This window comes from Magnolia sinica, chromosome 1 (genome assembly GCF_029962835.1).
Source record: "Magnolia sinica isolate HGM2019 chromosome 1, MsV1, whole genome shotgun sequence".
NCBI classification, from domain to species: domain Eukaryota; kingdom Viridiplantae; phylum Streptophyta; class Magnoliopsida; order Magnoliales; family Magnoliaceae; genus Magnolia; species Magnolia sinica.
This window is the reverse complement of record NC_080573.1, coordinates 118,889,521-118,916,136: the sequence shown is the minus strand read 5'-3', so window position 1 is coordinate 118,916,136 and position 26,616 is coordinate 118,889,521. Positions and strand designations below refer to the sequence as shown.

General features: G+C 41.2%; 1 protein-coding gene across 1 annotated transcript; it reads right to left on the bottom strand.

The window, feature by feature from the left end:
• Window positions 1-2,305: 2,305 nt before the first annotated feature.
• Window positions 2,306-26,253, bottom strand: LOC131255650 (uncharacterized). The gene is made up of 4 exons (XM_058256429.1): window positions 25,960-26,253; window positions 25,651-25,842; window positions 5,573-5,695; window positions 2,306-2,876 (listed from the first exon to the last, which is right to left on the bottom strand). The coding sequence occupies exons 2-4, from the start codon at window positions 25,802-25,804 to the stop codon at window positions 2,659-2,661; spliced, it is 495 nt and encodes a 164-aa protein (XP_058112412.1). The 5' UTR covers window positions 25,805-25,842; window positions 25,960-26,253; the 3' UTR covers window positions 2,306-2,658.
• Between the last annotated feature and the right edge of the window lie 363 nt (window positions 26,254-26,616).

Sequence of the window (26,616 nt, the reverse complement as noted above, 5' to 3'; positions counted from 1 at the left end):
ATCCACGAGGAGAGTTCATGAATCCACGAGAGATAATAAGAGATAAAACTTAAATATTTTATTAAATAATGTGTAATGTGTATGATTTCTCGGTTCCACCGCTAATAAAGGAAAAAAAAAAAACTTCAATACGGTTATCCAAAACAGCAAAATTATAACCCTAATAGAAATCTTAATTCAAAATAAAACTTACCCAACCTTACTGGATGATTCCTGACATTATTACGATCAATTTCTAAAAAAGATAAAAATCTAAAACTCTAAAAATAAAGAGATACAACAAAATATCAAATTTACTAAAAATAAAAAAAATTTAAAAAAAATCTTAAAATCGTAATTCTAGATAAGAAGTGTGCATTCTCTCACAAAAGGGACAGACATGGCCCACTATGTGGCCAGTTGACCCCGAATGGCCTACTACATAAAGATCGATAAGTTATTTAGCCCAATTAGAAGCTCTTATTTAGCCCAATTAGAAGCTCTGATATGCCACAGGAATGAGAACAATGTAACATTGTGCCTAGAACATCCAAGTTCAAGCAGTGCGACTGATGAGCCACAGCAATGAGAACAATGTAACATTGTGCCTGGAAAGCAGTGGGGCTCACCTGGGTTTTGGATCAGGCTGATTTTTGTATCTTCAAACTTCATCCCTGTGAGCAACACCTGATGAACGGGTTTGATGAAAGACAATTGTTGCCCCAAACAAACCCACCGTTGGCACCCCATCACCATTGTTCCCTGTGGTTTGGCCCACCTGGTTGCGGATCTCCACTCATTTTAGTCCATACACAGTAGCAATTGCCCCAACGGCTCCGATGGGTTCCCTCAACCAAGCCACTGCCTTTTGAGTCGCCAGTGCATTCTTCAACAGGCACATGGTTCATTGGGAGCGCAAGGTTTGAGACTTTTTATCTGTTACCATTCACCATTGAAGGTGAGGCCTGCCCATATAAACGGTTTGGATAATTGAAAGATGAGGGAGATCCAAAAACCTAAGTCCCAATGTATCTAGCAATACATCTGACGTATTCCAGCAAACCTCAAAGTAGAAAGGAATCCTGCCGCTCTTTTATTTCGGCAACCAAGAAAAAAAAAAAAAGGCTCCATAAAATCTCAAATCAGGAGGCAACACTTCAATTACGGCCAAGAGGGGTGTTCACATCCGTAAAACAGAATATAAGACACGAGCAATGATGCACAGGGGCAAACAGGCGTATGGCAAAATGGAGGCCTGCTCAGATTCCCACTCAGGCAAATGGCCAAAAGAAATCTCACCCGCTGGATGACCGATCGGGGTCGCTGAAAGGTAGGATCCACCTGTACTGAAGCCTGCCATAAACAGCAGTGGTGGCTTCCAGTCTGAGCATTGGACGCACCTAATCAAACTCAGCTTTATCACCAAAAGAAAGAAAAGAAAAGGCGGTTAGAATACAATGCTACAATACTGAAAATGAGTTTTGTTCAGCCCACAACTCTCCAAATGCATCCACGCTTGGCAAAAACTTCTGTGGGACATCTGAGCCTAGCCTCATGTGAACTCAAAATTCAAAAAAAAAAAGAAAAAAAAAGAAAAAGAAAAAAAAGAGGCAGTTTAAAAGAGACCACAAAGGTTGACATTCAATGCACGTATGAACGAATGCACTACATAACCAGTTACAGGGGGGGACCGTCCATCAGTTTCTCCAGCTCATGTTAGGATTAAACCCAAAAATGAGGCAAATACAAGACTGAAGTGGGTCACACCACAGGAACAGCAAGGGTGGAACGCCCACCATTGAAACCTTCCTGCAGCCCACCAAAATATTTATATACCATCTGCCCGCAATCATAAGGTTATTACCACCAGGATGAAGGGAAAACACATACTCCTGATTTTAAAATTAAAATTACAAAAGAATAAAAAACAAGAAAAATAAAAAAACACTATTGGGTTCCAGGATGGTCATTGCTGGGTGTTCCGTCTGCTGCACTGTTTCCTGTGGTGTGACCCACTTTTGTTTCACATCTTCCTGGGTTGTGGGAACCCATCCTAACATGAGCTGGTGCATCAGCTGGAAACAGCGGATGCATCCCAGTTGTCCCCACAGCTTTTTGTTACACAGGCTCCCTGTAACAGGTTGCAGGAAATTTGCATATTCCGTGGACCAAATGACGTGTATACTGCCATGTTTTTAGCCAGAAGCATCCACAGAGCAGGGACAACCTCATACACAGCTTGGACATGCCATGAGTTCCAGGTTCTGGGCACATTCGTCCAGAGGCAGGCTTAGCAAAAACCACAGCTGTAGAAAAACGAGAAAAATCAATCCCACTTGAAAGCATCTTTACTCTTTCTATTAAATTCAATAAAAATTTTGACCTAATAAAGCTTGAATGTTCAATCCAGACCTCTTCATATCCCCATAAACTAGTAGAGATTTCATCTGCAAAGCTAGCAAAGAGGTCTGAACTGAGGCACATGTAGTGCAAAGACACCATGACAATTAATGATTAACAACATATTTGAACCAAAAACATTCATATTTTAGCATATCGAGCGCAGCCTTTAAAAACCTAGACCTCCAAACCTCTTCTGTGAATTTAACCGATGCGTATGAATCTTTGATTCAAGCCATCCACCAATATGGGTTTCTGCAGAAAATGGGCGTCACCGGATCATTTCTTCAGTTGAGCTGGAGCAATGAACTTGGTAAGAACATAGCAGTCAGGTGGAGTGATGTTTGTGTAATAGTTTTGAATGGTTTCTGTAATTTCAAAGCCGAATTTCTTATAGAAGGTAATGGCATCTTCGTTGTTGGTTTGCACATGCAAGTAAATCTCTGAGATGTTTTGCTTCGAGCACAGATCCAAAACATGATTCAACAGCTTCGTACCTGTAAAAAAAAAACCAAGCAATTGTTTTCAGCCAGTAAGAGACGGGAACTTTTTCTAAGGCTGTTGTTGCTACCTGATCATATAGAATTAATACATTCATAGGAAATGTTGATAAATCACCACAAAAATAAGATGCATTGGTTAGTACATCCAACAATGGCAGATTTATGAGACCATCTCTTAACCATTAGCATAATGAAGGCCACATTAAACCTTTGAGTTTGTTTAAATAAACAACACCTAAAGCTTGACATGAGAAAAGCTTAGAAGCATTTACTGTGTTTAGTGAGCGAAGCTTGTCAATTCCCCACATGTCGAAAGCCAGCATCTATACATGCCATTGCAAGTAGGGTGGCAATGGGTCGGGTCGGGTTGGGTCGGCCCATGGGGCAAGACCCCACTTCTGAGGTGGGTTTGGGCAGCCAAGCTAAATGGGTGGTGGGTAAAGCTTAGGTTAGAAAATGTGGCCTGTTTAATTAAAATGGATTAGGGCTTGGGTTGAAAAACCTGACCTGCCCAGATAGCTTATCAATGGGCTGGACCAGATGACCCAACACGACACGGCCCAGAACCAAAACAGATTAAAAGATGATTTGCATTTACATTTACGCATGATGTACGTGTATGGATCCACTAATTAGCCAGTGCTGGGCATAAGTTAATTCATATTCCATTCTTAAACCTGAGTGCAGTCATGTGACTCATGCCGGATTGGGTTGAATCAGTCTAGCCCAACTCAATTACAAGTAAATAGGTAGGCTTGGGTCGGCCTTGGGCTTGATGAATTTTAAGTGGTTTGGGTTGGGCCACAGGGTGATGGGTCATGGGTAAAGTTCAGGCAGCATTTCTTGGCCCATTAAGTAAACGGCTTGCACTGATCCTGAACCCGACCCATTGCCACCACTAATTGTAAGTGCCAATGTAGCTCAAGTTGAAAAATCAACCATGTCCTTCCCACTGTATAGATGTCCTGGCTGAAGAATCAGGAGGACGCTCCACTCCACAATTGGACCACAATGTACAGAAAAAAACGGATGGCTGAAAGGTAATTGGCTAATCCTCTCTTATCTACACCATGCTTTGTTGAGAAATTTCTGGGGATGCTACTTGGGAGAAGGTTAGAAGGTTTTCAATAAATTATCATCATTTCAAAAGAAAAAAGTAGATATCTGGTTCAGGGATGGTTAATAGGGATTTGCATAGAAAGTTCATATCCAAAGAAAAGGTTAGAACAAGTCTCTTTTCTGAGTTACATCTTTTGTTTACTCATATTGTGAGAAAAGGTAAAATTTAGCAACCCTGTTTCTAATCATTGTCATCCAAAACAAGACATAGGCCCAGGAGAAAGCTATGATCCAGGACATGGATACGGGGAAAAGAGATACAACTTTCCATTTTCCAAATCCAGGATATTAGATACAGGCACCTCATTTGTAACATCTTAGTATGCAAGATGTAACAAAACAGTAAAATTTCATTCTATTGTGAGAGTTCTTCAATGGCATCCCTTTCATGCATCTTATCATAGAAATATTCTAAAATTGCTACTAGTTCAAAGATAACAAAACCTAATGCAACAGGACTCAATGGAAACATTCCCAGCAGCAGCTCGTATCAGTATTATCATGCCGTGTTGACATCATAAACTAAGGAAATACAAATACTGGGAATCTTCGGAAGAAAATCGCATTGTTAAACTCAATATCTTAGATCTTCCATGCAGTTTCAGATTCTGCTCCAAGTTTACGTAGTAGAATCAGTCGCTCTTAAGCTTCTATGCATTGCCAACAAGAAAAACAGTGCTTTGACTCTATCATTAAAGACAGTAGCAGGAAGAAAAGAGCAAGCATGATTGGGGGGGGGGGGGGGGGGTGGTTACTTGAATATATTGGAATCTCATAAGACAATGTCGTATACTAAATGCTGCCTGCAATATTAGGGTCTAGGAGAAGGGATCTAGAATAAGGTATGTTATTGAGAAGGGGCACGCTCCAGTGTTAATGGAAGAAGTGGAGCCAACGCTATGTTCTGCCCACATTATGAGGGGCGTCGGGGTACTTGAATATATTGGAATCTCAATAAGACAATGTCATATACTAGATGCTGCCTGCAATATTAAGGTCTAGGAGAAGGGATCTAGAATAAGGTATATTATTGAGAAGGGGCACACTCCAGTGTTAATGGAAGAAGTGGAGCCAACGTGATGTATTCATGACATCCTACCTGTTCATCAGATGTGTGACCTCAAGTTACCTCCTCCACCCAAAAATCAGCCCAGTCCACATGAAACAATGTGAGAGTGGATGTTTACCATTGAGTTGAACAACAGGCCCTCCGTGTAGTTCATCTGCAATCCAGGCCATTCAGACCCTTCATCTTGCCTGGATGAAGGGTCAAGCCCAAAATTAGACCGTTTTAAAACTCAGACGGGCCAGATGAAAATCAATGGTGGGCATTCCTTCTCATCTTGTTCCCTGCTATGTGCCCCACCTGAGTGTTGGATCAGGCTGATTTTGTATACCTGCGGGTAGACTTAGCTCACGCATCAGATGGGCAGATTTGATTGCTTGAATACATCAAGTGGGCCCAACATCTGCCTGGTACCACAGTAAGCTTACAGGGGCATCGGTACCACTGGAGCACACCTCTATTCAAAAAGCAGCTACGATAAGTCAAAAATAAATCATAGACTCACCAATTCCTAGTCCACGGTATGGAGCCAAAACACCCAGTGTCATAATGTAAACACGAATAGCCCCTCCTTCCTTTTTCTCAAGGCGGCATGCAATTGAACCAACACAAATATCGCTATAGTATGCTGTAAAAGGACAACATTTTTGACGAATAAGTGAACAACCATTTACAAACCTTGTGCATATAAATAGGAAACAAAATGCAAACCTCAATGGCAATGGTTGAAATCATACCCTACATGGATATTACTCATTAATCATGATAGTGCTATGATCATCACAGCATATTGAGGATAAGAGCTTCTTGCATGGCAAAGCTCTCCCAGAATTACTCAAGCATGATGAGGTGGAATGATAGATCATGTTTTGTTCAAACTGAAGCAGATTTTGGATAATGCATCACATGAATACACCGTTTAGTTACCTCGGAAAAAATTTTAAAAATAAAAATAAAAATAAAAAAGAAAGAAAAAGAAAGAAACATAGAAAGAAAGAAAGAATGAAAAAGAAAAAGAAGAGAATACACCATTTAGTTACCTGGAACCTATCATACTTGGATTGGTGGAATGATAAGAGTAAGGATATTAGATCCCTCCCCAGTATTTCCACACACCCCCCCCCCCCCCCTTTTTCCTGAGACTTGATAACCAGATCTGCTTGGAATCTCAATTCTAGAGTTGTAGGTCCTCTAGAATTAATAACAAATTCAGCTTGGCATATGGTAGGGAAGTATTTTAACATGATTTCTACCTATGGCCTTGATTGGTTCTTGCCATACCCATATCCTATAAGATTGAATTTTGGGGATCTGCAAAACCTGACCCTTTCAATAATTGCCCATAGTCCGGTAACATTAGTTGGCAAGAGATAATACATGGCTTACATGTATCAAAGTAACATTTAAATCTACAAGTGTCTTTATAATACCTTTCCAGAGTAAAACTCCAAAAGTAAAATAGCCTCATATGAACACGATCACAACAACTACTGTTACTCCACCTCTAGAATCTTCAAGAGGCATCACTGGAATTAAACTGAGGTACAATATTGGAGCTTAATATGACCAAATAGCTAGAACTTTGTAAGCGGGTGACCGATTTCATGCATGAGTTATCTCAAATATACTAATGCAGGACATGAAATTCAAATATGATATGCAAGATATTCAGGCTTTAGATCACGTTAGTTCAGAAACTATTACACAAAATTTTATATCCCACACAAAAGTTCAAGCATTTAATCAAGGGGAATCTATGCAGGCCCAGGCCTACACAAGCTAGGGTTGGATCAATCAAAATTATAGACCAAACAATAATCAAATGAGGGTAAATTCATCTACACATGCATAGAAATAATTCCCCAATCCAAGAGGTTCACAAATTTCAATTTGAGGAACGTTAAGGTTGAAAAAATGACATAAAATTGGGGATTAAAGTAATTTAGGGTTAAGGTTAGGGATTTTGGGTGAAAAGGGGGTGAAAAAGAGGAGAGATACGAACCAAAGAAGCGTCACACATGTGGACAACGGCGAAAGCCCAGCCGCACATGCGCTGAAAGTGTCCCGCACGTGTGTGGGGCCCACAAATCAGAAAATGGCCAGCTTGACCCTGGTCAACTAGGGGTGAGCCACAAAACCTCCAAATTTCAACCTGATCCGATGCACGGTCTGTGCGTGGTGCTCCGCCGAAGTTTCAACCCTCCTGCAGGGCTAAATTCTGAAAATTTGCTGTGGAGAGAAAAATGACTACAATAGAGGATAGATTTCAAGCGTAGATGATTGTAGGAGAAGAGAAATATGAATGGTAGAAGGTGGGGGAGAATTGGAATAGGTATGGCCTTGCACCACGATAGTCAGCCCTTCGAGGGAGGGTTTCACACCCAATTGAATCTCCACAACTCAGAAATTTAGAGGAGCATAAAAACGCAGAAATTTTATTAATCTTCAATGAGGAAAAAAAACCTACAAGGGGTGCCTATTTATAAGAAAACCCTATACCCCAAAACTCACGCCATGTACGCAACCTATTACTTGGAGACAAAGTAATAAAAAATAACAATTAATCAAAGCAATCTAAACCGTCTATAATATTCCTAATAACAATAATAAGCAAAACCCAAAGTACTAGATTAATTAGAATAGTGAGCCACGATCATGAAACCCATGGTGGGATTTACATCACTATCGGGCCCACTCCAACAAACCAAAACGCGGTCTTCTAACTAGTAGGCCCTCCTTGGAAGTCGTCATCGATCCAGATCGATGGTGGGGCCCTCCTCCTTGCGTACATGCGTAGGGGGCGTACGTGTGCACGTGATGTCTCCATCAACTCTCCCCGGCTACGAAGATTTTGCCACTAGCGAACTCTTAAACCGCTCCAAGATGTCAAGATCAAGTCTTTAAAGCTCATCCTCAGTGAGCCACGTACTGTCTGAAGCTGGGCGTGACTTCCACTTAACCAGGTACTTCTGAAACCCACCGTCCGACGTTAATACTATCTGATGGTTTAGAATATCCTCTATTTCCTCTCTGGGTGTGGGAATGGTAGGTATGCGAGGTAGAGGTTGGGAAGAAAGGTCGGAAAGAGGTCATGGATCAAGGGACAGGTTTTGGGAATTAGGATGAGTGGGCGATGGGCCGGACAAAGTATCAGTGGTCCCTTGAAAAGTAACTAGATCTTCCACATTGAATGTGAAACTAATTCCCATGGAAGGTGAAAGATCTACCACATAAGCATTAAGACCATTTCGTTTTATAATTTTGAAGGGTCCAACGCTATGCGCATGTAACTTACGAACGACTCCCTGAGGGTATCGCTCCGGCCTGATGCAGACCATCACAGAGTCCCCTACATTGAATTACTTGAATCGTTTATGTTGGTCTGCAGAAATTTTGTAATGTTCATTACTAGTAGTAATTTTTCGCCTAATTTCTTGATGCAATGAGTGAATGTGATACGCAAAAGACTCTGCAGACTCTGATGGCTTATGGGACAGTAACATAGGGCCAAGATCAATAGGTTTCCTAGGTTTATAATCAATAGCGACTTCAAAAGGACTTAGACTTGTGGACCTATTGACAAAACTATTAAACGCAAACTCGGCTATAGGTAGTACGGTGTCCCACGTCCTGGTATGTTGTATATCCCTCATAGGGGGAAACTCATCCGCTAGATCATCAAGAAAGACATCACGAAACTCATCCACTACCAGAATAGCCTCAGTGGATAACTCTACACTAGCCTCTAATGCACTCTCTCTAGCCACAAGACCTACATGTCGTACCACTCAAAATAGTGATCCATGTCTGCCAACCAATCTAGAAAAGCTTTAGGGTCTTAGTGATCATCAAACGTGGGGGCATCTACTCTAACTCCTTTGAGAAGTTGCGCATCGGGGTCATAGTGGTCTTAATGTCCCTCACGGGGTGGGTGCACGGGTGCGTGCCGATAACCGATTCCTTGGCCGCCTTCATTCCTTGGTCTATCCTCCTGACCACCTGCCTAAGATTGGGCATCTTCCCCAATGGTGGGGTTTGCCCTGTCGGAGGTCTCTAGTTGGGTAATGTGCATATCAAACTGTTCTAAGCGTTGGTCAATACGTTGTTCCAAGCGCTTACCCAAAGACTCAAACTGTTGGGTCAGCTTGTCCATTGACTCTTGCAATTGCTCCATGTTTAGTGTAGGGTGCAAGCCAAAACCACGACCTGTACGTGTGGGCATACAACTACTAACTCAAAGACCTTCTAATACGACTATATGCGCCTAGATGAGACTAAATGCTGCTATAGGACTCTATATGGGGGAAATGAGTCAAATGACACAATACTACTCAATTTCCAGCACCCTATCTGTCCAAAGAATCTGTCAACAGAAAATCCAACAAAGAGGTATGCGAATTTTCTAATAGCAGAAAATTCAGCAGCTTATATCAGAAATTATGGAGCTCTAAACAGCTCTATATGATGATATTTAATGCATAGTGGACACAAATAAACTAAACCCTAAACATGCAATGCATTCCCATATAGAAACCTTGTATTCTGATACCAAATTTGATGCAGGACATGAAATTCAAATTTGATGTTCAAGATATTCAGGCTTTAGATCATGTTAGTTCAAAAACTATTACACAAAATTTCATATCCCACACAAAAGTTCAAGTATTCAATCAAGGGGAATCTATGCAGGCCCAGGCCTACACAAGCTAGGGTTGGATCAATCAAAATTATAGACCAAACAATAATCAAAGGAGGGTAAATTCATCCACACATGCACAAAAATAATTCTCCAATCCAAGGGGTTCACAGATTTCAATTCGGGGAACCCTAAGGTTGAAGAAAGGACATAAAATTGGGAATTTGAGTAATTTAGGATTAGGGTTAGGGATTTGGGGTGAAAGAGAGGGGAGAGACGAACCAGAGAAGAATCACACGTGTAGACAGCGGCGAAGGCCCAGCCGCACGTGCGCTGGAGGTGTCCCGCACATGTGTGGGGCCCACAAATCAAAAAATGGCCAGCTTGGCCCTGGTCGGCCAGGGGTGGGCCACAAAACCTCCAAATTTCAGCTTGATCCAATGCACGGTCTATGCGTGGTGCTCCGCCAAAGTTTCAGCCCTCCTGTAGGGCCAAATTCTGAAAATCTGCTGTAGAGAGAAAAACAGTTGTAATAGAGGATGGATTTGAAGCATAGATGATTGTAGGAGAAGAGAAATATGAATGGTAGAAGGTGGGGGCGAATCGGGATAGATGTGGCTTCGCACCACGGTAGTCAGCTCTTCAAGGAAGAGTTTCACCCAATTGAATCTCCACAACTTAGAAATTTAGAGCAAAAAAACATAGAAATTTTATTAATCTTCAATGAGGAAAAAAAAACCTGCAAGGGGTGCGTATTTATAAGAAAACCCTATACCCCAAAACTCGCGCCATGTGCGCAACCTATTACTTGGAGACAAAATAATAAAAAATAACAACTAATCAAAGGAATCTAAACCGTTCATGATATTCCTAATAACAATAATAAGCAAAACTTAAAGTACTAGATTAATTAGAATAGTGGGCCACCATCATGAGAACCCATGGTGGGATTTACATGACTATCGGGCCCACTCCAACGAACAAAAACGCAGTCCTCTAACTAGGAGGCCCTCCTTGGACGTCGTCATCGATCCAGATCGATGGTGGAGCCCTCCTCCTTGCGTGCGTGCGTAGGGGGGCGTGCGTGTGCGCGTGATGTCCCCATCATATACACTAGATGAGAACTTTTCATTTTCTTCTCTCTTCTTTAATGGATGAAATGTATTATTAAAAGAAAAGGAGAGTGAAAGAATACTATGAATGAGAAAAATACCCGTGGGACAGCGGAGATACTGAAACAGGGGACAAAAAAAGGAAAAGAACTTAAATATCTTGCCAAAAATCCAAGATTTAAAATATTTAAAAAGCTCTTAATTGACACCCACTTTCGATAGTTTGTCAGAACTTAAAATCTCCTTGCAAAAAATATCAAGATTTGAAATGCCCTTAAGCAAATGCCATCGTTTGCTAATTTGTCAGACTTTGAACTTGCCAAGCGATGCACATGAGAGAATTTAACAGTCAAGGAAGAAACATTATCTGAAGCTTCTTCGATAATGTCCCAAAATCTTTGGGTACCATTTCCAACAGCGATCCAATTAAGTCCCATTTCTCGACTCTCCTTTGATGATAAAGGGATTATACTTGCGTTTGGCAACGATTTTGATTCCCTGGAGAAGAGAAGCAATCTCTGCAAATTCAGAATCACTAACACTCACTAGGCCTAGCAAATTCCTGAACATTAAGGCCATGGTCGTCCCAGACCAGACCCCCGATGCTGGCAAGACCAGGATTCCCTTCAGAACTCCTGTCAAAATTGAGTTTGAAGTAACCCCCAGGAAGAACACCATATTTTGGATGGCTTTGGCTTGAATCCTCCTGCGCAACAGTTACTCCTCCCAGTTGGAGAAGAACATGATAGGTAGAATTCATTTCAAAGCTTTGTTTGAATGCCCCATTCCAAAGTCATGATGAGAACTTTCTTCAGAACCGCTGAACCAAAAAAAACTACTTGGCTTTTCCTTTCTGAGCAAAAGGCTTCACAAGGAAGCCCTAAGGACGAGGTTCCATAAGAGTCTACCAACTAAGCCCCACACATTAGATAGTCAGGCCAAAAATTAGCCACTGAATCAGGAATGACACAGGGAATATAGAATTCCTGGAAATTTGCAGACCATATGCAAGCAGCAAAATGGCAGTGGAGTAGTAGATACGGAACGTTCTCTTGAGCAGACAAGCACATTGAGCATATATTACAGCGAGCAATACCTTCATTTTTAATATGATCCAATGTAATGATCATATCCAAGCAAGCTGTCCAGAAGAAGACCTTTGCTTTCATCATGGTCCCACCAGCCCAAACTGCAACTGCCCGGTACAGGCGAGATATGGGATTAGCCTCGAAGGAACGACCTCACTGAGTATGTTCATTTAGTCTATAGTCCAGACGGCAGTCATGCCAATCTAGAGAGATGTAATAAATTAATAATCCTCCAGCTTCCTCAGAGAAAGAGAGACATGAGCTTTCTTCATCTTTGAGGTCATATCTGAATTTCGAAACCCGCCTTTCTAGCCACGCACTGCAAGTAATGAGCAATAGAACCCCCCTATGTCCGTAGCAATTCAGAACAGGGGATTAAACTGGCTATGAAAAGAAGAGTCACCGCACAAGTTATCCATCCCGAAACTGAATTTTGGAACCATCCCCAGCAATAAATCTGACGTGTTAGAACTTGAAAGAAAACCTGGTACAATTTGGAGATCAATTTTCAGGGTGTGGATCTCCTTCTCCCTCTAGTGACCTTGCTGTCTGCCATCTTCAGCAACACCATATTTATCGACCAGGATGTGTTTCAAGAAAGAGGTTTCATCACTGCTGACTCTCCACCACCATTTGGCGAGCATAGCAGAGTTGAAATCCCAGATGGATCTGATGCCAAGACCACCTTAATTGCTCGGTTTGCATACATCTATCAGTTCACCAAGTACAAAGTGGAATTTGTGGCAACTGCATTGTCATTCCAGAGGAACTTTTTTCGAATTGATTCAGGTCAATCAATCACCTTGGGGGGACACCTGAAGAGAAGAGTAAGGATGTGAATCAGCATGTTTGCAAGAACTTTTAACATAGTAATCCTCCCGCCAAGTGATAACCATTTTCCTTTCCATGCCACCAAAAGTTGGTTGTACAACTTGATGACATCATCAATCACATGACTGTCTGCCCACACCCAGCAGTTTGATTGGGAAGTTTACAATTCCACAATCCACCATCACCGCTATGTTGTCGTTTTCCCAACCTGCAGGGTTGATTCAGGAGATGCTACTCTTCAAGAGGTATATCCTGAGGCCAGATACCACTTTGTAGCAACATAGAACGCCCATGGATCCTTCTGCTTCACATATGAGCCGCCACCTAACAGAAGAGTGCAGTCCACATACTGAACATGAGAGTGCAGAAGATAGGAGGAATCCATAGACGTTCCTTGAATAACTCTAGAGGAATCAACCCTCTCGAGCATTTTGTTAAGCACCTCAGGTACAATCGTTAAAAGAAACGGGGACAAGTAATCTCCTTGTCAAATTGCCCAGGAGTTCTTTAAGGAGCCAATCTGGAAATGGTTGACCAGGATTGGGAACCACACAAAAGATACTCTCTTATCCAGCTCCTCCAGCGAATTCCTAGACCATCCTCCCCATTAGATAAACAAGGAAATGCCAGTTACACAGTCGCTACTCCATATTACCGACCTTCAAGAGGAAGCTTGTCCTTCATCTTCTTCTTCTTTTTCTTTTTTGAGCTCATCCATCTTCTTATGAGCGATGAGCATGGTATCTGCAATATTTCTTATAGTAAAGCTTGACGGGAGAAGATCTTTTGACTTAAGGTTAGGAATTTACCTATTATCTTCAATAGACTGCCTATCAAAGCCTGAAGTTGTGGATTTCCTGGTTGCCATTTTACTCTGGCACTAATGTGATGAACTTTGCATTCATGTCTCAGCATAGCAGGGCTATATCGCAGAAATCTTTGAACACTTCCATTATGTCTTCTTGAACGAGATCTCAGCATTTCTGAGAGAATGCGATAGTGAACCCGTCTGGTCCCAAGCCCAATCACCTGTTCGACCTCTTCTTTGGAGAACTTCTCTTCCAGAAAGTGACGCAACATCTAACAGGAGATTGTCAAATTGCAGACCATTCAGGATAGGTCTCAGATTGTCAAATTGCAGACCATCCAGGATAGGTCTTATGGGAAATTACTGTGTATGCCTATTTGTAGAAACCAACTATAGCAGTATCGATGCCCGACTTCTCTAAGAGTTGCTCATTTCCAATCTTGATGGACAAATATCAGATGGGATCTTCTACAAGCATTGGCTACTTATGAAAGGAAATGGTGTTTTTATCCCCTTCTTGAATCTATTTGACCCAAGATTGCTATATACAATGGATCTCCTCTTTCCATAGAATATCTTCCAATTCAGCTTTAGCCTCCTCCCTCCTAACCAATTCAAAGAGAAGTGGAGGATCCTCCCCTTAACTATCACAACTAGTGATTTTCCTGAGTCAGTCTCTCTTTGGAATCTTGAAGGTCACCAAAAACAGCTTTGTTCCATTCCTTTAACTTCACTCTAAGACGTTTAAGTTTGAGATTGAATTTCTGCCCAGCCTTGTTGGCCACCACAAAGGAATTCCACTAGTCCTTGACCAGGAGAATGAAGGACGAGTATCCAACCATATATTCTCGAAACACGAGGATTAAACAGAAGGGTTTCGGGCCCCAAGATTCCATTACTAAAGAGAGATCAGTTTATGATCCAATGTATGTTTAGGTCGCCTTTAAATTTGCCTACAGAAACAACTCGTCGCAATGCCTGTCTACCTAGAATCTATCCAGTCTGATCATTCAACAATTATTGGGCCAAGAAAACTCTCATACTTCTTGTGATTCTCAAGCCTACCCTCTTCTCATGAGAGAATTTGATCACATTATGTCCCCTGCTATACACCAAGGAATATCCCACTAGCCCAAAATGCGATTTGGCTCAGCCCAAAACTCCTATCTGCGATTCAAACTACTTGGGTCATAAACTGCAGATGAGCAATGGCACCCCATTGACTAGCTCTGAAACGAACACTGCTGGTGACCGAATCAATCTTTGATAGTTTAGCAGTGTTCGATATGACTATGATACTTCTGATCTTCCAAATAGCATGTCAGCTTACCCAAACAAAGTCAGAGTTTCCCCATAGAGCTCTAATTTCTGTGCAGATGTCTTCGTTCTCGATCTCCTGTAGAATCAACACTTCCACTTTATGCTTACATACAATCTCTTTCACCGTAAGCTTTTTCGACTGACTTCCCAGGGCTCCCATACCCATGATAGGATGATCACTTGGGAACAATCGGGGTGCTATTCCCAACCCCATCTGATCCTTTTAGTATCATAGTTCACTACCGAAATTAAGTTCTCTAGTTCTCTCAGCCCTTTTTGTTTCTTAATGCTTCTTGGACTAGAACTGCCCATTTTGGCTGGAATCCCCTTCACTTTGATTCAGTGGAGTGTGATGAAGAAGTTGCTTTCCTCCCCTTCAATGCTTAAGCCGAGTGTTTGTGCCTTCTTTTCTAGTTTCTTCTACCACAGGGAGAGGTGGACTCAAATCTAACTGTCTCAATCACCTCGTTCTTTCCCAAAAGAAATGAAAGCTGATTGCAATCTGATATCATCCACCCACCTAGGCCACTCATGGAGGGAAGGTAAGCAATCTAACGAGGGCCCCAACAACAACAGATTGTCAACATCAATAGCACCAATGGAGAGCGGGAGTCTTGTGACCTCAGCAGGGCCTGCGAATCTGCCCTCAGGGAGAGAAGTTACTTCCACCAGGTGACCTGGGAGGGCACTCTTGAATCAGGGCGGGAACCGGAAGTAATTGTCAACCAGGTTGTAGCCTTATATTTCTCCCAAAAACTATTCAAGCAAGGCCTGAGAGGGGCTACCATTTGGGACGATCGTTCTATAGAGGAGATTTTTGGGGATAATGGGACAATTGGAAACTGCGACACCGCCCACAGGATTTCCAAAGCTGCTATCTTAAATCTAGTTAGGTGATCTCAGAGATATAGGCTGTGGTAGTTGGATGGGGGCATATGTCATCTATCACAGGGGGAAGATTCACTCTCCTCACTCTGCATATGATCAACTGTTGATCAACATGACAAGTTAATTACTGAAGCTCAACTGAGAGATGAAAGGCCCCATTGAAAGTAGGGTCAGGCGGTGAATTTGAGGCTTTTGAGATCTGAATGGCAAAAGACTTTCCAGCTCTAATTACGACCACTTTTAGAGTGGCCCACCTACCAACTACCAATGGGATGCTCTACCACATATGGACCCCTCAAATCCATCTAGAGTGATATGGGCTGATGGGGATGCCAACTAGACCAATCACAACACAGCGTAAGCACTTAGAGAAACAATGCCCGCCTTTCCCTCATTCTAAGGGGTTGTGCTTGCCACAACTCTTCCGTTCTGATGGTTGCCTAACACTTATGCTTTGGGATAGTCTAGGAGCTAGACAACATGGCTATTGATGACCAACCAAGCTGAGAAGGATTGTCTAATTGGATGATGTGAGTGGTTCCATGCTTGCCAAAATCAAGAAGCAGAGGCCTTCAACCTCTCTTGCAGCAACCAAACCGACCAAGATATTCCGTAACGGTAATGGTGGCCGTAAATACAGGCTGTAATAGTCGTTACAGCCCCCACAACGGCCGTTATGGTCTCTTTTCTTTTTTATTGAGGAAAAAAAATACTGAAAAACTTGTATTGGCTCTGTCATGGACCGTAACGGAGCCGTTACGGCCTTACGGAGGGCATGACAGGCAGTTACAGGGGCTGTAACAGCCTTTACAAGTCATTTCTTCTGTAACAGCCTTTACGACCTCGTAACGTGTAATGGTTGCCACTATTACCTTTACATAACGGCCGTTACGACACACGATGAAACCGACACTCCGGCCGTGAGAACCTTGGCTATCGCAAATAGAAGGAACCTTTTGTCTAAAGTTGCGAACGTGGATTGTGTAGTGACCCTGCCACCAGGGACATCCGTGGTGACCCAACGAGACTAGATTTGATTGGGCAACGTGCCACTGTCAGGGATGGGACCCAGTAAGTACACACTCGACCCAACAACTTCCAAAAATACTTTGCGTGGGCCCCATCTCTGACAGTGGCATGTTGTCCAATCAAATTTTGTCGTGTCCGGTCACCACAGGCGTCTGTGGTGGCAGTGTCACCACACAATCCACGTCCTGGATCACTATTGAGGACTTTGCTAAGTCAACAGGCAATGTCTTTTATCACCGAACAAGTCCATAAATGAATTGGGACACGAAGATTTTGACCCAAACCCCTTCATTGAGAGCAACAATTGAAGGACACTAGCATTGAATCTTGGTGATTGCAATGGATTTATGGAGTTGCTCGTATTGTGCATCCCCAGATCTTCCAATAAGGAGAAGAAGAGGAAGCTAAATGGAGAGGATCTACCCATAACCACTTTGGCATTAACTAGAGGAGTAAGACATTAGCCTATCGACTATGTCCGTCCAACTAGCATGGCCCACATCAAAATAAATAGCAAAGCTAGATTGAAGTTCCATCACCTTTCTCATGGGAACTAACTCGTGAACCCAAATCATTTGCAGCATCTAGTCAGTCCGTAGAAGGCTCCCGAATCCCGATTGAGTGATTGAATAGCGCCTCTTTGAAAGAGGCAACCTTGCCAAGCTGAGGAGGCTAGGAGGCAGAGAGTCTCCAAGAACCTGAAACAAAGTCCCTAGAGTTCCTCTTAGGGCTGAGAGGACAATTATCTTGCTTGGGTTTGTCTTGGACCAGATAGGCTTCTATCACACTACCGTCCAACTTTTCTAGTTCAATATTTGAATTGCTTTTCAGGCTTCATCTTCATACCGAAATATGACGAATGTGAATCACTTATTTTGACCAATGATCTAACTCAAATGATGTAAACATTGGGTTAGTAGTCATAAACGTCAAAGACTTCATAGAGACCATCATTGGAGCAAGTAGGGCCGTCAATGAGCAGGGCTCTGGCCAAGCAAATCAAAATTTTGAACAGGCCCGGCAAGAACAATTCAAAATCCATGCTGAAGCCAACCTCAAGCCCAACTCATTGACAGCCCTAGGTGCAAGCGAATGGGATGTTTCGCACACATAGGGCGGAAGTCCTAGATTAGCCAGTTTATAGTTGGAATCACCATCTCTGGCATCACCATCTATGTTGCTTGAGAGCATCGCAGGCCCCAAGGCTCTTGAGAATATTTTCTGAGGCGATTCAAAAAGCGAAAGGAATGGATAGGTCGGCTGTTAGGTCCTGGTAATAGGGAGACAAATAGTTGAGGCAGCCAACGAAGCGTTGTAGCTGCTTACAGTCACCAATCTAATCAGGGAATCAAGTGGCGAACTCAATCAAGTGCTCTTGCGGGAGAATTTGACCGAGGTTGGATCCTTTGACCGAAAAATCAACGGACCCTAGAACAGCTTCATTTTCCAAGCTGTCGGCCCGGCTCACATCATTCCAATAACCGGCGGGGAGGACCTCATTATACGATCGCGCGCAATAACTGGAAGTCCTATTACACCTAAGGCCAACTGAAATTCACCAATCAACAAGCTTCAGCAGCTCTCCTTAAATTGATTTGAAACCTTTGGTTGTTATTTATATGCCACGCTTTAAATAGCATATAGCTTGCAGAGTAGCATTCACCACTTTATAGCATGTGGCATAAGCTACATTGTGTGTAGCGTAAGCTACACGATACTCCTATTAAAAAATTAAATTAATAGAGAAACTTATGGCAAATAGTAAAAAATAAATATACAAAATAGCAAATAAAGAAAAGCCTAGAAAAGCATGCATCATTTCTCTAGTAAAAGCATGTTCAAAACACGTTATCAGAAGCCAAACCACTTACAATCCAAAACAAATCACATTAACAAGTTAGAAGAGCAAACAAATATAAATAATTCTTTTTTACAGCTTTAGTGAAAAAAAAATAAAATGAGAAGCTCACTAAATGCTAAACATGTAGAAGTTATGCAACTGGGGGACCCACTATGTTTAACTGTATATGCCATCAACCCCATGTATCATGTGAGCCCAACTGTAATGATGAGATGTCACAAAAAAAGTCTATCCAATCATCAGGTGGGCCACACCATGTTAAACAAAGGACAGTCACCCTCTATTCTCGTAGGGCGATTGATTCTTTAAATTTTTGTCTTCAATCATTTTGTGGACTGAGAGAATCGAAAGAGGGCTTTTGAATGAGGGAATAGGGCTTTAGAAAGAGGGAACCTGAGAAATCTTTGCTTTTATGGGTTAGCATACTATGCTAGTTATATAACATTTAAAAATGGTTGTAACTCTTCAACCATACACTTGGCAGAGTTGTATAGATGGTCACGACTGCCTGATACATGTGATTCAGGAGATATTTTCAGTCCCCAATAGGGTTCATAGTTTGGATGGTCTGGATAACTATACATTAATGCCACGTGTGATGATAATGAATCACTACCATTTTTCAAATTGTGCTTAACTAAAAAGTATAACAGCACCATCATCACCATCCAATCCTTATCCTAATTAATTAGGGTCAGCTAAAACTTTTGATTTTCAGCTTTAAAACACGCTTCCACAGTAGCATACACTACCCACGCCATATGCGGCATAGCATATGCTAGCATTCGCAACATGTGATTTAAAACTATTTTGGTGTGCTATGTAGCATTGTAGCTACACTATACTACCACTATACCACGGGCGCTACTTAAAACATTGTTCAGATATTTTGGTTGCAAAGGATGGAATGGCAAGAGGGTCACTCATCAGCCACACTGAGATTCTCGTTTGCCATTTGAGTTTAACTCTATTTTTTCTTGTCCTTAGTTTTTTCATAAAGGCTCATCATTTCATGCAGACTTAAAGGCATCCGAGCAATCATCCAAGGTAGACAAGAACGTTTTTTTTATGAAGTTATTTTCATCAAGGATTGTTTCCTGGGGCTTAGTTTTAGTTACTATCATTTTTTTCCTTGACACGTTTAGACTTTGGTTTAATTACTAAAGATACTTTCCTACTTTCTCTCTGGTCTTCAAGTGAGATTTCAAATGGATGGCTAAGTTTAGACCAGATAGATGACGTAGATTGTGAAAGGTTTGTTTGCTTTTTTCTTAAGAGGAATTAGATGATACACGACCTGTGTAATTGCACAATATATGCCGGCTTGTCAGAATCTTTTTTCAATTCTGACTTGCATTACGCATGGTTCGGTAATCCAGACCATTGGTCCATTGCATCCCATCATGGATTGACTATGCCCAAATCCTCGATAAAAACAATCTTAAGCTTTCAATTTGTGGCAGATAAACAAGTAAGCAGAGTAACATGATAGTCGAAATTTGACTGGAAAAAGTCTCCGGATTAGCTGCCTGGATCTTCAATCCGTGAGATTTTTGGGCATGGTCCATCCACGGTGGGATGCAACAGACTAATGGCCTTCATCAGGTCAGATTCGAGATTGTGAGTTACACGAGATGCTTAGTTCCATATGGACATGGAGAGCAAGTTTGATCGCATTGGATTCCAATTCTGACTGCTGCATAAAGTGCCCAAGGCTGTGGTGGTCATGCAGATGTCATTGAGCTTCAAGAATCAATGATGATTCTCATCACCATAAAAAAGATTCATCTCAGTAATTTAGAGTATGGGATGTGCTTGCAATATCAAATCTGAGGTCTCACGTGAAATCCCATTCCTTGATTGCACTTCATATAGAGTTTCAAGAAGAAAACTTTGAAGGCTATGAAGAAAGAGCAGGATGGCAATTATGATTCTCCATTCTCATGGCATAAAAGATTGACAATTGGGATGAACCATGTATCTTTGATCAAGATGTCATTGACGAAATAACTAACATTGACAAAGAGGGCGGCCACAAGGAGCACTTGTATGTTATTCTAGAATGTTTGGAAGACATTACCCAATTGTTCACTGTAAGTGTCCAAGAGTTGGATGATAAAAAGGGTAGTTCAATCAATGATAGCTCTTGGAAAGAAGGAATTGTTGAGGATGCGTGGTTGTGAAGGATGCTTGAGTAATGGTGTTCTTTGAGCCTTTGAGGAGAGAACATAAAGATTGCATGCTCAGAAAATTGTTTGCGCATGAGGACACTTTTTAAGGACGACTTTGGAGGCTTGAGAAAGATGATGCATGGTGAGAAGTGGTACTGCATCAAAAATTACCAAAGACCAAAACCCTTATTATGCATCAAACTCAAGGATACTCGTTTTCCTTCTTATTTTGATTAGTTTATGATTCTTGCCAGCATCTCCTTCTAGAAGTGTACTCACCTCAGCTTCATTTGAGTTATTGGTGCAACCAAAGTAGAAAAGCAACTTTGGCAGCCCACAAATTGTCCCTAAACACACATCACTACCAGCCAGCACCACATTCTAAGTGACCTACCATAACAGCAATCTCCTTTCCATTCTAAACACCATTTGCTTACCTCAACTTCAAATCTTGAATGCTAACTCCACATAATTCTTCCCATGCTAATAATGCCAACTGCATGATAAGCAATTTGATCTTCTCAAAAGATTTTCCTTAATCAAAATTTCATCTTTAAATATTCATTGTTCCTTTCTTTCCAGTACCCATGGAATAGCATAAGAGAGAACCCTCGAAAGGATACACCTCCTTTCTCAAATGGTCCAAACATAGATAAGATCTTCTACTAATTCTAGAAACACCAACTAAATACCTAAAATGCTTATGAAGAAACTCCAAAATCTATGTTCCTGTTGAGCAACAAATGAAGAAATGACGCACGACTCATCTTCCCTACACATGAAGCACATATTGGAAAGATAAATTTTCCTAGTTTGAGGTAAGAATGCGTAAGGATCATGCCAGCAGTAGTTCAATGAAATTCTCTGGCTCTTGGTGAAATGAAGGTACCCAACAAGTAACTCTTACTAATGGTAGGCCACATATTGATGAAAGAATTCTATACAACTTGGTAAAAAGACACCTAAAGATCTGCTTGAGTGCCACAATAAAGACACTTACAAGCTTGTATAGCTTGTAGAAAAACATTTTGTACAGTGTTTTGTTTGGAAATCAGCTAGAAAGGCATACTTCTTGTGCCTCCTTTCACACGTGCCAACTGGGCATAAGTAGGCAAGATCCATACCATCCACATTGCCGTGCGATGAAGTTAAAGTACCATTAATGTAGGGGCATTTTCACACCGGGCTCGAGTGGGGTCGCTTGTAGGATGCAGGGGCACACTCGAGGTGGGTGCGGCCCATGGAAGAGGTCTTGTGTTCGAGACTCCTCACCGGAGGTAATTAATATACATTTCACACCAGGCTCGAATGGGGTAGCCCGTGGAACGCGGGGACACACACGGGGTGGGCGGCCCATGTGATTTAGGGCCCACGAAAGGGGTTCGGCCGAGGTCCTAACCCATGCGATGTGAGGCCTAGGCTATGAGAAAAAATGGTTAATTTACCATACTCTAATAGTTCGAACTTTTAGAGCAAGTGGTTAATTGTCCTACATCAAATTGGTATCAAAGTAGGAGGTCTCGTGTTCGAGACTCCTCACAGGGGGTGATTAATGTAGGGGTATTTTCACACCGAGCTCGAGTGGGGTCGCTTGTGGGATACATGGGCACATTCGGGGTGGGTGCGGCCCACGGATGAGGTCTCGTATTCAAGACTCCTTACCAGGGGTGATTAATGTGCATTTCACACCAGGCTCGAGTGGGGTAGCCCGTGGGATGCGGGGACACTCGGGGTGGGCGGCCCATGTGATTTGGGGCCCACGAAGGGGGTTTGGCCAAGGTCCTAACCCATGCGATGTGGGGCCTAGGTTATGAGATAAAATGGTTAATTCGCCATACTCTAACAGTTCGAGCTTTTAGAGCAAGTGGTTAATTGTCCTACATCAACCATGGCTCAAATATCAAGACCATCCAATATTTAGGTAGGCCACACCAGTCAAGCGCGTCCAGACCGTCTGCAACGTAGACAACGGGCGCTAACAACTACAGTATCCTACCAGCTAAAATCAATTTAATAATTTTTTTGGCAGCATGCAAACAGGCCCGAAATGGTTCCATATCCATACTATATTCCATGGGATGTAATACAAGACTCCCTCTAACCAGCCCAAAAGATCTACTAAAAGAACCCATCTCCTCAACCTTACAGTTACTCCTAAAGAAAAGCTTCGACAATATCCTTCCCTCCACTCTCTCATAACAATCACCAAGTGACTACTAACAACCATCCTATGATGATTACAAACAACGTAAAACTGGTTTATCCTCCTAGGAAAAAACCTTCCTGAATCTAAATCAATCTCCCACCCCTACTCAAACTTAAATAAAAAATAAAAAATAAATAAATAATCCTTTTTTCTTGAACTTATCAATCACCACAAACTAAAAGCCATGAAAGTAAAGCCTCTTTTGTTGATTACCTAAAACATTTTTCTAATTCATCTCCCGGTATCCATATCCTTGACCAAAAAAAAAAGTCTGGAAGAGCATTGTGTTCCACACTAAAAATTCCATAACCATTTACCCAATAGTGTTGAGTTTCCAATTTTGTTTCCAATAAATAATCCTCCAATCACTTCCGATTTACAAACTCCTACCTACTCACTTAAGATGGTACTTATAGTTCACTCTACTTCCCTCCCACCAAAAAAAAAAAAAAAACACGTAACTACCTCTCCAATTTATCCATGATCATGCCCATCACTTAGGCAAGAAACTTGAAGTATGCAAGTAGGGTAGAAAGAGTTGATTTGTGAACAGCTATCCTTCCTCCAAAAGATAGCTAGTTCCTCTTTCACACCGCCAATTTTTCAACCTTTCTACCACCAGAGCTCCAAAGAGACTTGGAATGCCCAAGCCCTACGAAGGTCTAGGATAGACAATAGGAAAGCTTACCTATTTTAGAAACAATCAATTCCATGAAGGGAAGCACTTGCCTTCCAAAGAAACCTAGATGGCTGCTTAAAAGTACAGTTCCATCCCACATTCTCCAATTATACAAAACACCCAGGACATCTACTTAAAGTACAATAATAGAGAGAAAATTAACCATCCAAAACGCCTTTGATGTGGTGGATAGTAACTTTTGCATTTGATGGGAGATCAATGGTTCTAGTTTCACTGGGTAGTGGACCTTTATTGTTTTTGGAGGAAGTAAGGAAATATTATTTTTCCAAATACATTATGCAAGTGCAATGAATTACTAAAAAGAGCCTAATGACTCACACACTCCTTTGCCAATGTGTCAGAAACAAAATTTTGCCTATCTTCCAACATGGGTAAACAAAATGATTAGCCCAAAGGCAAAGGGGCTAAATTTCGTTAAAAGATTGCTATCAGCTCCTGGATTTTTTTGCCCAATCAATCACACTGCTTAAGTCTCCTTCCATAGTGAACAGGACCTTTTTGTGTCTGGTTGCAGTCCAACTTGTTCTGTCCAGTCGGATCTAGCTTTTAAAACATTGAATTATACACGCTCCCTTTTGAATTTGACTAACCTTCAATTCCTAAGTCAAAAGGATTCTTAAATTGTCAAATGAAGACTCAAAGGACTTCTCAAATGGTTCAATAAAACCATTTTACAAGGTCCCCGAACAACAAGAAATAATAACCTCATATCCCCTTGAATTGTGTAGAATGAAAGAACCCAACTCAATGTGTGCTTCACCCATTAATGGCACAAAATCGTTCACTAGCATTTCTCATACCAAAAAACAAAAAGTTCACCCACTTCACATTTTTTGAGAGATTCACCCACTTCACATGAGAGAAAAAGTACAGAAAATCTGAAGTATCATAAAAATACTGTAAATTTAATGCAATGTATGAATTCTGCAGAATAGAGCAAAACTTACGATAGATGATATTTGTTTTGTGCCACTTGGACATGTGTTGTGGCATTTCATTTCTTACATCTTTTTCAAAGTGATTGAATATCATATACAGGAGCGGATGATTCCGTTCTTTATAGTTGAAAAGAAGTTTCACAAGAGGTTTTTCCAAACCAGAAGAGGTTTAGATCCTCTTTAATCGTTCCCAAGAACATAAAGATAAATAATTATGCTTCAAAACAGGAATCAATTCATCCCGTAGAAATCCAAAAGGAGAACAATAAAATTTTCAATTTAAACTTTAAAAAAAAAAAAAAACCTCCACAAACTACTTTACATTCCATCTACTAATGCACAAAAACCAAGTATCGAAAATAGCAGAACCAAAACCCCAACCCCAAAACAGAAACCCACCATTATTTAAAAAGAAAATAAATAAAGACAATAGACCCTTAAAATACATCTACACATGCAAAGCAAAACCAACAACAAACAGTAGAAAACTGAAACCAGAATACTAATTTAGCCACCATTTAACATTAACGACACCACTTTTTTTAAGATACATTACACACCCTTCTTCTACTTTCGCTATAGTGCGAAACTTCTTGGCATATTCCAGTACAAAATGTAGAAAAAGAGTAGTGCACAACACCAGAAAATGGGGTGTAAATATCATTTCCCTATTATGTAAAGAAATGGGAGTAATGTTAAAACATCTACAAAAACCATAAAACCCCAAAAATTTCTAACACCAATACACAAAAAGAAATCCTAGAAATTTCAACCAATAACCCAAAAATTAATAATAAATAATAAATAAGCAAAAATAAAAATACCTATAAAAAGCAAACTATCAAACCATCCAAAATAATAATAATAATAAGACCACCAAAATTTCATTTGTTCAATACACAAATACCAAACCCCAAACAATATAACCAAAAGGCCGAAAAACCCACAAAAGCAGAGAGAGGACAGGAGAAGAAAACCCTTGAACGAAGACAAACCTAGTTTAGTGAACTCGCCGGAGGAAAGGGCATCTGCGTAATATTTGTCGTTGTAACGGACGGGGAAAAGGGCAGTGTTGAGCTTCTTGAGCTGCATCACGTTCTTGTCTCTTACCCCATCCAACGATGTAACTACCTCGCGCCCTCCTCCCATCTCTCTCTCTCTCTCTCTCTCTCTCTCTCTCTCTCTCTCTCTCTCTCTGCAATCATAATTTAAAATTAAAAAAAAAAAATCAATGAATTTCAGGTCCATAAAGATCCGGAAATTTGTAAATAGGGTATTTGAAAATCTTTATGATGGATTCATACCTTCTCTCGCTCTTCTTTTTGGAGAGAAAAAATGGTGAGTGGGAATAGCGCGAGTGGAGATGAGGATTGCTTCGGCTCGCGGTCGCGCGGGGGGGAGAAACAATATAACAGAAGAAATTGATAGACGAAAACGGGCTCCTTCCGCAATGTAATTATGGAAATGCCACTGTCGATTGTGATTGGCTGTAGCTATCGTACGCCCGGTGCGTCCGTCCCTAGGTGAGACCCCCCCTCACCCAGGACGGTGCGGCCATTACCGCGGGGTTACTGTTGCGCTAGCTAGGACACGTGGAAGCACGTACAGCAGAACGAAGCAAAATAATCAGAGTCACACGAATAAGTTCAGAAAGTAGGCCATTTAAATTTTATGATAAAAACTCTTGCACAAGGCAACGAATGATACAGTATAAAAGCAATCTTATAAAAAAAAATAAAAAAAAAGATAATCTTACCACAACTCTCAAGTCTGTTTTGAATCCCTCGTGCCCTTGAATCCTTTATAACAACCTAGAAAACCCTAAATTCTCTCCATAATCTCCGTTACACCTGCTATATATATATATATATATATATATATATATATAATATATATAACATAATTGGAATAATAAACAAATCACGCACTTATGCAATTTTACGCACAATTTCGATAGGACT